Source organism: Dermochelys coriacea, chromosome 1 (assembly GCF_009764565.3).
Source record: "Dermochelys coriacea isolate rDerCor1 chromosome 1, rDerCor1.pri.v4, whole genome shotgun sequence".
NCBI lineage: Eukaryota > Metazoa > Chordata > Testudines > Dermochelyidae > Dermochelys > Dermochelys coriacea.
Genome location: NC_050068.2, coordinates 270,597,102 through 270,609,355, shown reverse-complemented (window position 1 = coordinate 270,609,355; position 12,254 = coordinate 270,597,102). Strand labels below are relative to the sequence as shown.

The 12,254-nt window shown below is 42.4% G+C and overlaps 1 protein-coding gene across 1 annotated transcript in view; it reads left to right on the top strand.

Annotated features, from left to right (window-relative positions):
* The window catches only part of PLXNC1 (plexin C1), a 99,657-nt gene that overhangs the window by 26,501 nt on the left and 60,902 nt on the right, over window positions 1-12,254 (top strand). Inside the window, exons 6-9 of the mRNA XM_038403703.2 lie at window positions 2,493-2,652; window positions 7,392-7,461; window positions 9,134-9,233; window positions 9,352-9,435. Of these exons, the coding sequence (XP_038259631.1) occupies window positions 2,493-2,652; window positions 7,392-7,461; window positions 9,134-9,233; window positions 9,352-9,435 (414 nt within the window). The remainder of the gene's footprint in view (window positions 1-2,492; window positions 2,653-7,391; window positions 7,462-9,133; window positions 9,234-9,351; window positions 9,436-12,254) is intronic.

Sequence of the window (12,254 nt, the reverse complement as noted above, 5' to 3'; positions counted from 1 at the left end):
CTTTTGGTCACTACAGTCCATAAACCAGCACCTGTCCATCTCAAAAACTGTCAAATATAGTGGAGACTCTAACTGGGTGAATTTATAGATATGATAGATGCTCCCCTTATACCTCTTTGCTTCTCAGCCACAAGATGGGTCATAAGGCCTTGCTTTATTGTGCTGACTCAGGACTTCATTATGCTGACCAAGGGAGTGATTTAGTTATATTGTGACTTTATCACTTATGTTGTCCAGAGAGTATCTATGAAATGCACTAACTGGGTTCCAGGTTTTATAAGTCAGACAACAAGGCAGCATATGCACACAAACACAAATATAATCTTTGAGACCATGACACTAGTGTTTGCAAAAGCATTGAGATAAAAATGAATAGAGAAAAAAATCATAGGATCCTAGGAATGAGAAATGAAATATATGTACAGATGGAAGCCCACAGAGAACTTAATAGGGATGAAATCAGTAAGATTCTATGGAAATTGCTCTAAACAAGCTACAGAATGTTATGAACATTGATATATAATAATATTAATAGCTAGCTCTTACACAGTGCTTTTTGTCAGTAGATCTGAATGCTTTACAAAAGAGATAAGCATTGATATCCCCATGCGGGGAAACTGAGGCACTGGGAGGTGACGTGACTTGCCCAAGGTCACCAGCAGGCCAATGCTCAAACTGGGAATAGAGTCTAAGTCTCCTGAGTCCCAGCCCAGTGCTCTATGCACTACAGAATGTTTTTTAAAATTCTATAGGAGTTCAAAAAGGGTCCTCCTGTTAACACCAAAAAAAAAAAAAGAATATGTACTGTGGAGTCCAGTTTTATATAAGCATACCGATGCAGCTTTTGTTCCTTCTGTAGGAGATCTCACTTTGAGATTTTTTTTTTCTGGTGTTCAGTCTCAGTAGTCTTAATTTCATCCCTTTATATTGATATATCCTCTGTACTCTCTTAAATAATTCTTCTATCTCCTCGTTGATCGCATCCTTTAAATCATTGTAGGCTGGTATCATGTCCCCCAGCTTAGTTGATTCTTTGCCAGCCTATTCATCTTTACCTCCGTTAATCTCTCCTCATACATCAGTCACTCCAGCAGCATGACTGTTTTTGCTTCTCTTTTCTGTATTCCCTCCATTTTGTGACATATTTCTGGCAATAAGAAAAAGATTGAAATATGTTTGTGCTAAACACCATGAGACCTAAAGCTGTTTATAGCTTATTCTGATGCAAGTGTTGCTCTTACTGCTCCTGCCACCACTACAAGTGTCCCACCTGCAATCAGCACCACCACTATCACCTGATCAATTATTCTTGACTTGAGTGGGGTAAACAATTCATAATGATTAATATGTTGGGCAAACACAGCCCCTTTGTCCTTTGGAGAATTGTCCATGAACAGACTGCATTTTGTACTAAATTGCTCGCTGTCTGAGATTGTTTGGAAGTTTCTTGCAAACAAATTTTGGTTTATGGATTCGCTCATTATCTGTTCCCCACAAGTATTGCTTTGAGTATTCACTTTTTGAGCTGTCTGGTTGGCCACCCAATTTGTATGATATTCATTTTTTCTTGATTGCATGAGCTAACATTTATAAATTACTTGCAACCAATTTAGTACAAAACAGATTTTATGTTGTAATTAAATGAATTTTGGATATAGACCCAAAAGTTAACTTTCCATGAACATTTATACAGACCTGCACAAATACAGGAACTCCTCACTCAATGTTGTAGTTATGTTATTAGCCCCCCTCTTCCCCTCCGCCCTGCACAGCAAGCAGGAGGCTCTGGAGAGCAGCTCCAAGGCAGAGGGCAGAAGCATCACATGGCAGTGGGGGGAGGGACAGCTGAACTGCTGGCAATTGACAGCCTGCTGGGCGGCTGTCACACAGGGAACTTAGGGGAGCAGGGAGCTGCAAGGGGGCTGCGGGTCCACCCTAGTTCCAAGCCCCCACCAGTTAGCTCCACCGGGCTGCGCTTCCTGCAAGCAGTGGACAAAGAAGGCAGCTGCCAAAGGACGTTAGAAGGGAGAACTGCACAACTTTAAACGAGCATGTTCCCTAATTGATCAGCAATGTAACAACGTTAACTGGGATGACTTTAAGTGAGGAGTTCCTGTATTTGTGAAAGGGGAATATAAAGGAGCATAACACTGTCAAAGCAAAATTCAATTAAACAGTTGTCAAAATATTCAAAAATAATTTTTCTCCCTACTCACACACCTCTGATTTTAACAAGTCAGTAGTGCAGTAGCTCTCATCAACATCTTTTTTGTATACTTCCCTGCTTGGAATTCCCTTTGACAGACCTCTGGTGAATCTGTCTGCCTCTGACATGGTAGTTTTTCTCTGCACTTCATATAGTTTCAAAACTTCAAAACTACATGGTAGTTTTTCTCTGCACTTCATATAGTTTGAACTTGTGTGAAGACAGGAAGGCAATTTAATAAATATTGCAAGTAATCAATTGTATTTTTACTTTTTTTTTTTTTTAGATTGTTGTGACTGCAGTTGGAGATGTTTCAGCGCTCTCCAAAAGACATTTTGTTTGTATTGTCAAAGATACAAAAACCAACCAAGTACTTTGTAAAAAGGAAGAGCCACAAATCATGAACTGCTCCTGCAATCTAAATAATGCAGCACTAATCGATAGGGGTATGTTTATTTAGCATCCACATATTAAATACTTATTCATTATCCTTTTATAACTGATTAAAACCAACAGTGAATACATGCCCAGTGAGCATAAGATGTAGATCAGTGGTCTCCAACCTTTTTACTCACAAGATCACTTTTTGAATTTAAGATCAACCCAGGATCTGCCCTCCTCCTTCTCTGAGGCCCTGCCCTGCTCACTCCATTCCCCCCATCCTCCGTTTCCTGCTCTCCCCCACCTCACTCACTTTCACCAGGCTGGGGCAGGGGGTTGGGGTGCGGGAGGGGGTGCAGGCTCTGGGCTGGGGCCAAGGGGTTCAGAGTGTGGGAGTGGGCTCCAAGCTGAACCTGGGGCAGGGGGTTGAGGTGCAGGAGTGAGGGGTGCAAACTCTGGGAGGGAGTTTGGGTGCAGGGGTCATATGGTCACACTGTACCTAATCTCATAGAATCCACTGGACATTTCATGAGTTTTACTTTTTGTTAGTGTCATTTGTGGTTTATAGATTCAAAATCCTTCAGGGATTGTCACAAATCCGTGTAACATTCTTAACTGTGGGGGTCCAGGCTGGGGCGGAGTGTTGGGGTGCAGGAGGGGGTGAGGGTGCAGGCTCTGGGAGGGAGTTTGGGTACAGGAGGGGGCTCCAGCCTGGGGGAGGGGATTGGGGTGCAGGAGGGGGTGAGGGGTGCAGGGTCTGGGAGGGAATTTGGGTGCAGGAGAGGGCTGGGGCAGGGGTTAGGGGTGCAGGAGGGGGTGCGAAGTGCAGGCTCCAGCCAGGAGATGCTTACCACAGACAGCTCCCAGTCGGCTGCCTGCCTGCCTTGGCCCCACACTGCTCCCAGAAGCAGCTGGCTGTTGTCATATCTCTGCGGCTCCTGGAGGGATGGGAGCGGGTCTCTATGCACTGCCTGCGTCTGTAAGCGCTGCCCCCGCAGGGCAGGGACAGTGCTGCGGGCGGGGGCAGCACATGGAGCCGCCTCACTCACACACACACCATGGGGCCACAGAGATGTGCTAGCAGCCAGCCGCTTCCGGGAGTGGCATGGGGCAGGGAAGGCAGGCTGCCTGCTTGAGCCCTGCTGCACCGTTGGCTTTTAGCTGCTGGAGGTCGTTATCAACTGGCAGAGGCTCCAGGGTCAACCAGTCGATTGTGATTGACCGGTTGGTGACCACTGATGTAGATCATGTTTTGTATTGAGATTTTTCATTTGAAAAACACTTGATTCTTATTTTGGCAAGTGATTTGAACATATTAGAGTGTGCTTGTTCATTCAAGTTTTGTTTATATGAACCCTCTACTGAACATGCATCCGATGACGTGAGCTGTAGCTCACGAAAGCTTATGCTCAAATAAATTTGTTAGTCTCCAAGGTGCCACAAGTCCTCCTTTTCTTTTTGCAAATACAGACTAACACGGCTACTATCCTGAAACCTCTACTGAGCATATTAGAGGTCCCCTTCTGAGCCAATCTGCGGAGAATTTGAGTTCTTTCAACCGCCATCTGGGAAGCTTTGTCTCTTTAGCTCAACCTGTACGCCTTTTAGCTCTGGAAGTGCTTGGTCCAGCCCCTGCTGTGTTGTCTAAGATAGCAGCTGTCACACATACATTCATGATTATAATGTTATACCTACTTTGGGCTCAATTCTATCCTCAATGACATGGTGAAATGCCTATTGACCTCACTCTGAATTAAACTGAGGGGCAGGGTTGATTTTGTTTATGTTGTCAAATATGGCATTTAATATCTTCTCATACAGTTGCTTAACTTTTTCTTGGAAAATAGCTTTGTTTGGAGACTACTGGCAAGAGACGTTGAAAACTAATGTGAATTAGTGGTTAAGAGTGAAATTCTGTTCTCACGTGGGAGACGAGAATTTGGCTTTTAATACTGTTGTGCCAGTGTGAAATGAGAGAAAAAATTGGGTATGTATATCTGAATTATAGTTTAACATCAGTGAACAGTGTTTTTACAATATATTGTTTATCAACTGTAGATAACAGAAAAACTTAGGATTCAGTGGTGACTGGCTGAGTGATAATCGTAAAGAATAATTTATATGATAAATTTTGCTTCTTTATGTTTGTGAATTGCCTGCAAAAAGACAGTGAACTGACTGTGAACAAATCTATTCTTGATTTCATTCATTATTCAGAGTTATTCACTGCATCATTCTGCAGTAATTCTTAGTCCATGACTTTGTTCATGAGCAGTTAGTTGTGAGTATTAGAAATCTGAATAATTCTGATTGGACTGTTAGGTCATGTGGTATGTTTCCTGACTGGATGAGTGTAAGTGTTAGAATCAGATTGTGAATTATTATAAGTTTGGAATTAACTTTCTGGAATTCAGGATTCAGTCCCAAAGTAGCTCAGAAGGTAATCCATGACACCAGTTTCTGTTCAATTAGTAACATAATTTTTTTTCCCTATGCATTGCTTCATGGATCTGTGTGGATGCATATGGAAACTGCTGGTGCCAAAGCAGAAAAGAAAGCTCTAAAACAAATGAAAGGCAAGGATGCAATTATATTAGTGAACACAAAAATAAAACATCTTTAAATAGTACTGAGAGTTTGACAAAAAACAGTGGGTTAAGGAAATTTAAAGTAGAAGCTAAAACTCTTTAGTATTAACCTTTTCTCTTTTCCTAGGTATTGTAGCCCAAAAGATACGTAACAGTATGCATAGATCTGATCCTCTTTTAATACTCCCATATAAAGGGATAAATGAAACATCAGCTTTAATTTATGAACATTCTTGATTTTATTTTAGACCCCAAACACGCAAAGAGCTCTGCACAGATGGAATCTTGTTCCCACTAGGAGCTCCTTGCAGTGTCGGAGTCTTAAAATCTCATCCTACAGTCATTGCTCAGGCAAAACTCCCACTGGAGTCACAGGCTTCACAGCCCTAACTGTTACTTAAATGTATTTCTGGGTGTGTCGACATCTTTTTATAATATTGATTGTTAAAAACAAAAGGAAAAAGCTTTTGTCATAAGTGTGTGACAGCTAGGAAAATAGAGGATGACTCCAGGGCATTAAGCTGTCTGTTGTAAATACATATTAATGGACTTTTAAAAATGCAAGTAATGTCATAAATACATTAGGAACTTCTATATGCCTATTATTGACCCACTCCCATGAGCTACGTAAGCACAGTTGTAGAATTTGTCACTTCCCCCTTCTTTTTTTATGCGGGGAGGGTCTGTTGCTTACTTTGTGTTTGTATAATGCATAGCACAAATGGGGTCCTGAACTCAACTAGAGCTTCCAGGTGCTACTATCATTTTACTACAGTTATGAGTACTGCTACAAATCAGTAACTAATAGAACCATGGGTGTGGCAAGTATGTTGAAAAGTACATGCTATCTGATATTAAGTTGCCTTCATCCTTTGAGAAAGGGCCTTTGCAAGACTCCTGTGATCATCTCACCAGGGAAAATGCTTTGAAAACAGCTACTGCTCAGTGCAATCTGATGCATTCTTCTTGGGCTCAGTCCAGCTCATACTGAAATCAACAGCTGTTTTTCCACTAACAAGTTGATCAGCCAGGGATAAAAGTAATTTGTTTTTAGTATTTAAAGACGGCATAAACTCCACCAGAAGCAGCAGAATATCTTTCCTTTGCTCATTCTCTCTCTCCTCCCTCCATTCAAGCACTTATCAATAAATGGTGAATTATAACCAATTAAGTCTCTGATCATGCAGTGACTTTGGCGCGTTGTTAACTTTATGTGCTGTGGACCAAATTTTTAAAGGTTTTTAAGTGCCTAAAGATGCCAATATGCCTTAGTGTGAATTTTCAAATCCTGCTAGGTGCCTATCTGCATCTTTAAACAACTAAAATACCTTAAAAAATCTGGCGTTCTGGCCCCATTGTGACAAAGTACTTAAGCCTATGAGTAGTCCCAAAGTCAGTGTTCATCCCAGGGTTGGACCCTGACCAGCTAACACACATAGGTGGGGAGGTGTAACTTGAGCTCGGGCAGTTATTTATTCTTCATGCATGTGCACGCAGGCACGCACACACACTCACAAAAATATAAGGGACCGTTGCAAAGCACACATTACAGCTTAGGTGGCAAATGTCTGGCTATGCTTTTGAGTGTGGTGTTCAGCTTATGAGAGAGGAAGATATTCTTTCATTCCATAGCTGCCAATGAATTATTGGTATAATAACTACTGGCTGAAATAATAGCAAATCAACTCATGTAGTCATAAAATATTTAAACAGGATAAAAATTGCTACTATGTAGATAGCACAATCTATAGAAGGGTTTGAGACAGAAGGAGAAGGAAGTATTGTTTGTGAAGAGAAGCACCTGTCTAGTGGTTAAAGCACAAGCCTGGAAGTTGGGAAATTCTGGTTTTGCCACAGACATGCTGTGTAATCTTGGAGAAGTCACTTAATTTCTCTGTGGGGGAGTTTCCTCATCTGTTAGCATGAAGATAATATTACTTTCCTACCTCACAGGGGTGATGCCAAGCTTAAATCATGAAAGTGTGTAAAGTGTTTTGAGAATTTTGGATGAAAGGTGCTGTAGAAAGACAAAATGTTGTTGTTGTTGTTGTTATATAAAGCAAAAGTGTGTATGTGAGGGGAGAGAGAGAGAACAAACATACCAACCAGGATGCAACTTGATGTACGTTGGCTGCTAAGATTAAGTCAATGAATATTCAGCTATTTCTTGTAGCAGGGTAACCAATGTATATCTAATACAGATAACTGTTTTTCAGATATTTCAGCTGTAGAAGTGACACTCCTCTCTGATTCTTGGAATTTGTCAGAAACATTTCAATTGAAAAGGTAAGAGTTTGTTTTCTAAATATGATCACTAAGGGCTATGTATCTGAGATGTGTCCATGTTATTTTTTAAAAGTATTTAAAAAGGGGGATGCACTTCACCAGAGGCCGAGAAATCGTTTTTCCTGGCCTATATCCTCTCTTCTTTTTTGTGGCTTTATAAAGCTGCTTTCATGTGGTGTCTGTTTTAAAAACAAATGATAAAAAGAGAGATTTCTTATAAGCCCCTGGCAGCTACAGGAGAGTTGTTATAACAATGCTAGCTCCCACTGAAATAATAAAAGCTGTAACCTGGAAATCAGCGGACATTTTACCTGTGTAAGGGGTGAGGACCATGCTGTACCCTCCCATGGTCTAACCTGGATGAATGGATACAGAAGACCCAGAAAAGTGTGTGAAGTTCATCTGAAGGCAGGAGTGGGCAAACTTTTTGGCCCGAGGGCCACATCAGGGTTGTGAAACTATGGATGGATGGGTAGGGAAGGCTGTGCCTCCCCAAACAGCCTGGCCCCTGCCCCCTATCTGTCCCCTTTCACTTCCCACTCCCGACTGCCCCCCTCAGAACCCCCAATCCATCCACCACCACCCTGCTCCTTGTCCCCTGACCGCCCCCTCCTGGGATCCGACCCCCTATCCAATCCCCTGTGCTCCCTGACTGCCCCCATCCCTATCCACACCCCTGCCCCAACCGCCCCCCAGGACCCTCCCCCATTCAACCCCTCTGATTCCCTGTCCCCTGACCCCCCCAAACTTCCGCCCCATCCAACTGCTCCCTGTCCCCTGACTGCCCCCTGGGACCTCCTGCTCCTTATCCAACCCCCGGCTCCCCACTCCCTTACCATGCTGCTCAGAGGAGCAGAAGCTTGCAGCCACGTGGCCCGGCTGGAGCCAGCCACACCGCTGCGCTGCCCTGCAGGAGTGGCAGGCCACAGCGTTGGTGGTGCAGCGAGCTGAGGCTGCGGGGGAGGGGGGACAACAGGGGAGAGGTTAGCTTCCCTGGCCTGGAGCTCAAGGGCCAGGCAGGACGGTCCCCCGGGTCGGATGTGGCCCGCAGGCTGCAGTTTGCCCACCTCTGTCTTAAGGTGTTTGCTCCTATTAAAGCAGGGGATGTCATATATTGTGATGTTAACAGCAGAAAGTAACACCTAATGAAATAATAGTAATATTGAAACCTGAGGAGCAGTTATATCTACACATCCATTCTTTAGCACCATATTCTGGGCTTATTTTGCACTGAGAACTCTTACTGAGAGCAGTGGAGTTACTCACACAGGATGTGGGTAGATTATGAACAAGATTATATTTATGACAGGATTGCCTGCGATAGCAGGGGACTGGATTTAATGATCCAAGGAGGTCCCTTCCAGTTCTATGTCCTGTGTTCCTATACTCCCAATCAACACTTTTCCTTTTCTGACTGTAATAAACACTGAGATAGGGAAGAGTTGCAGGGAGCCTCTCTTCTTTCTCCTTGGTGGGAGAACACTGGACTACTGGAGATTATAATACGGATAAGTGTTTTGCTAATTTTAATATAGTTTAAAGATTTACAGTGTTGTTCTGCTAGGTTTGTACTTTTTGCATAACTTGAAATTTCATGTTCACAAATGTATTTCTTAATGTATTTGCTTAATCCCTATATTTGATACAAGCTATCTGTTTTATGTATTGTCAGTTGCTCAAGATGTATCAGCACTGATGTTTGTGCCTTGTGTAGAATAAAGCATATCGCTCCTTTTGTTGCCTGCAAGCCTGATGATTCTGGGCAAGTTCAGGTAAAATTCTTTGGGATGTATAGAACTTAACATTTTCTGTGGTACGTTTTTTATTATTTGAGCAAATGTATGTTTACTATTCATGTGTAGATGTGACAGAATGTTTTGAATTTTTCAGGATGATTGTCATCTGATTGACAAACAAGGGAATGTGCCAGCCACTGCTGCTTCCCAAATGAACGCTACTACACAGATGTCAGAGGTTAGCTAACATTTTTAGATAGATGTAAATGAAGCACAAATTGATCGAGGAAAAGCTCAGATTAAAGGAGGGAAGGTTGGAAGGAAGGCAAGGGTAATTATAAGAGAATTAATTGGTTATATAATTATTGCACAGGCTTGTTTTTCATTATTTGTATTTATATTAAATAGCACTTAGTGGCACAAAGCAGGATTCGGGCTCCCCTCTGCTAGGTGTTGTACATATACATAGAAAGATATAGTACTTCCCTCAAACACCGTACAAAGTACATAGACAAAGGGTGGGAAGGAAGTATTACCAGCCCTACTTTACAAATGGAGAATGAGGCAAAGAGAGAGTAAGTGACTTGTGCAAAGTCGCACGAGGATTCTGTGGCAGAACAGAAACTGAACTCAGATCTCCAGTGTCCTAAGTGCCTTAACCACAAGACCATTCTCACTTTTTTGATGGTTCCAAACAATCTTAAATGTTTGATAACATTAAATAAACAGAATCAGTTGGTGCTACTCAGCTTAGCCATCAGTGGTTTGCTGATTTACTGTATGTGTCAGAAGAAAAGTAGGTATTGAAGAGGGGTTTGATTGATGGATAATAGGTACATAGAAAGTTGCTACCTATTTGGTTTCTCATTTTCTGCAAGATAGCATGGCTGCTATAAATAGATGCTAAGGGGGAATATAGGATTCTTATCTCTACTTCTCTGGATATGTCTGCCTAATTCATTATACATCAAAATGAGTTACCTCTCAATCCAGTTGCTAGGCTGGATGGTGAAGTTTTTGAACGGAATAATAAGATCGCTTTTGTTTTTCAAACAGAAAAATGGGCCTGTAGTATGTGCACTTCTGAACATTAATATTTTGGAGTTGATGTGTGCATAGAGTGTTAGCACTGCAGAGAGAACAGAGCAAACTCCTCGATGCCTCATTTCAAAGTGCATTAATGTGGAGTTGGTAAACGGTTGGAATTGTTGAAAGATTGTTTTCTCCCACATGCCTTATCTTAGAGACACAGTGATGGACAAAGCTGTTGAAGCATTAAAAAGCAATGGAAAGACAGATATTGTTTAGACTCGATTGAAACATTAAATGGGTTTTGAAACTGCAGCTGAAATCCTGCTTTTTCTTTTATCCTGAAGTTTGGAATTTTTATTTTGGTTTTAGAACTTTAGGGTCAAACAGTGGCTGGACCTGCATAGGAGCATTAGAAAGGGGGAAAGGCCACAAGAAACCCTCTACCCATTGCCGATCCACACCGGGCACAGCCATAATTTGGCTGGGCTTCAAGGGTAGAGGCAGGATGGCCAGTGCTGCCCTGAGAGGTCTGTATCTAGTGGGCTGAGGTAGGGGACTATGCTTCTTTACAGCCCATGAACCAGCAGACCCTATAATGGGGCAATGCTGTCTATACCTTCCAAGATGCAGCAAAAGCCTTTTACCCAGGACACTTCCCTCAGCACCAAACCAGAGTGGGTAAGATCACCAATTGGTGTAAACTGGTGTAGCTTCGTCGAAGTCAGTGACCATGTGCTGACGTACACCAGCTAAAGATGTGGCTAAATATCTCCCAAGTCCTGCAGCTCAGACAGCAAGCTCCCTCTCTTTGTGTATCTCTCTAGGTATTTATACTGCACTTATCAGTGTGGTAGCTGAGCGCCTTACAAAGAGTTTAAAAATATCGCTCTCTTTCTTTCCTCTTTTCCTCCCTGTTGTTGCTGGGAGTCTCTCATTCAGCTGAGTTGAAGAAATGAGTTTTGCATGTGCAAAGTGGGGAAGTTAGCTGCGGTGTTCTGATGCAGAAGTGAGTAATCTAGACATGAGGCTGGCTGCTGTCTCTCCCACATTCACGAGACCATAGTTTCATTGTTCCAGAGAAACTCAGGTGTTGTGGGCAACCATGGGTCATGTAGAAAAGCAGTCGCCCAAGTAGCTTGGGCCAGCACTGTTCAGAGCTCTGAATATCAGCACTAAATTTTTTAATTTGATTCTGTGTTCAGTGAGGAAGCCAGTGCCATTTAGCCCAGGAAAAGCATTATTTTGCAATGAAACTTTAAGCATCTTTCTGTTTGATGATTTCTAGTTTTTAATAAGAGATAATTTAAATTAAGTACCTACATGCCTTTAATGTGAGCTCCTTTTCCCTGCTGAACTTGCACCCTCCTTTCTTATTTGTCAGCAGTAAAATGAAACTTGGAGAAATCCTAATTTCTAATGGGGCTTCTTACTCAGTTTTGTGAATGTCCTTCTGTGCTGCTTTGGCAACATAAAGGGATCTCAATGGGGTATAAATGAGTCACTGAGACTGTTCCCTCTGAAGAGGACCTTCCCAGCCAGTTTAGAGCTGGCATAAGGACTTTACACTAGCTCTGCTCCCACTTCCAGGTGTAGGACATTGGTTGTTGGCATGATGTGGGTATAGCCAGCATCTACTGCTCCGTAATTATTCTCTTCTTACCAGGGCTCATAGGGGGTCCAGGTATTCAGGGTGTAAATAAAGCATCCCTGAAACTGCTCTAACTTACTTGAGAGGTCAGAGAGGCCTGTGCCAAAGACCCTGAATATGGGAAGCGCCATAGCTTAAAGCATCAGGGTTCCCCACTATCCTCTAGCCATGCACAAATTGCAGGAATAGAGTAATGGAGAATCAGAATTATATTTTAAGTTGAAAGTCGCTGTTTAAAAGATGACTATTCTAAGTGCTTTAAAAATCCACATGCTGACTTGGATTGTCTTGAAAACTGTGCTTCCTTGGACTGTGGGATAGAGTTACTGGTTCAAACTTGGGGTCATTTGAGCAAAGCATTCCTGATTTACAACCCT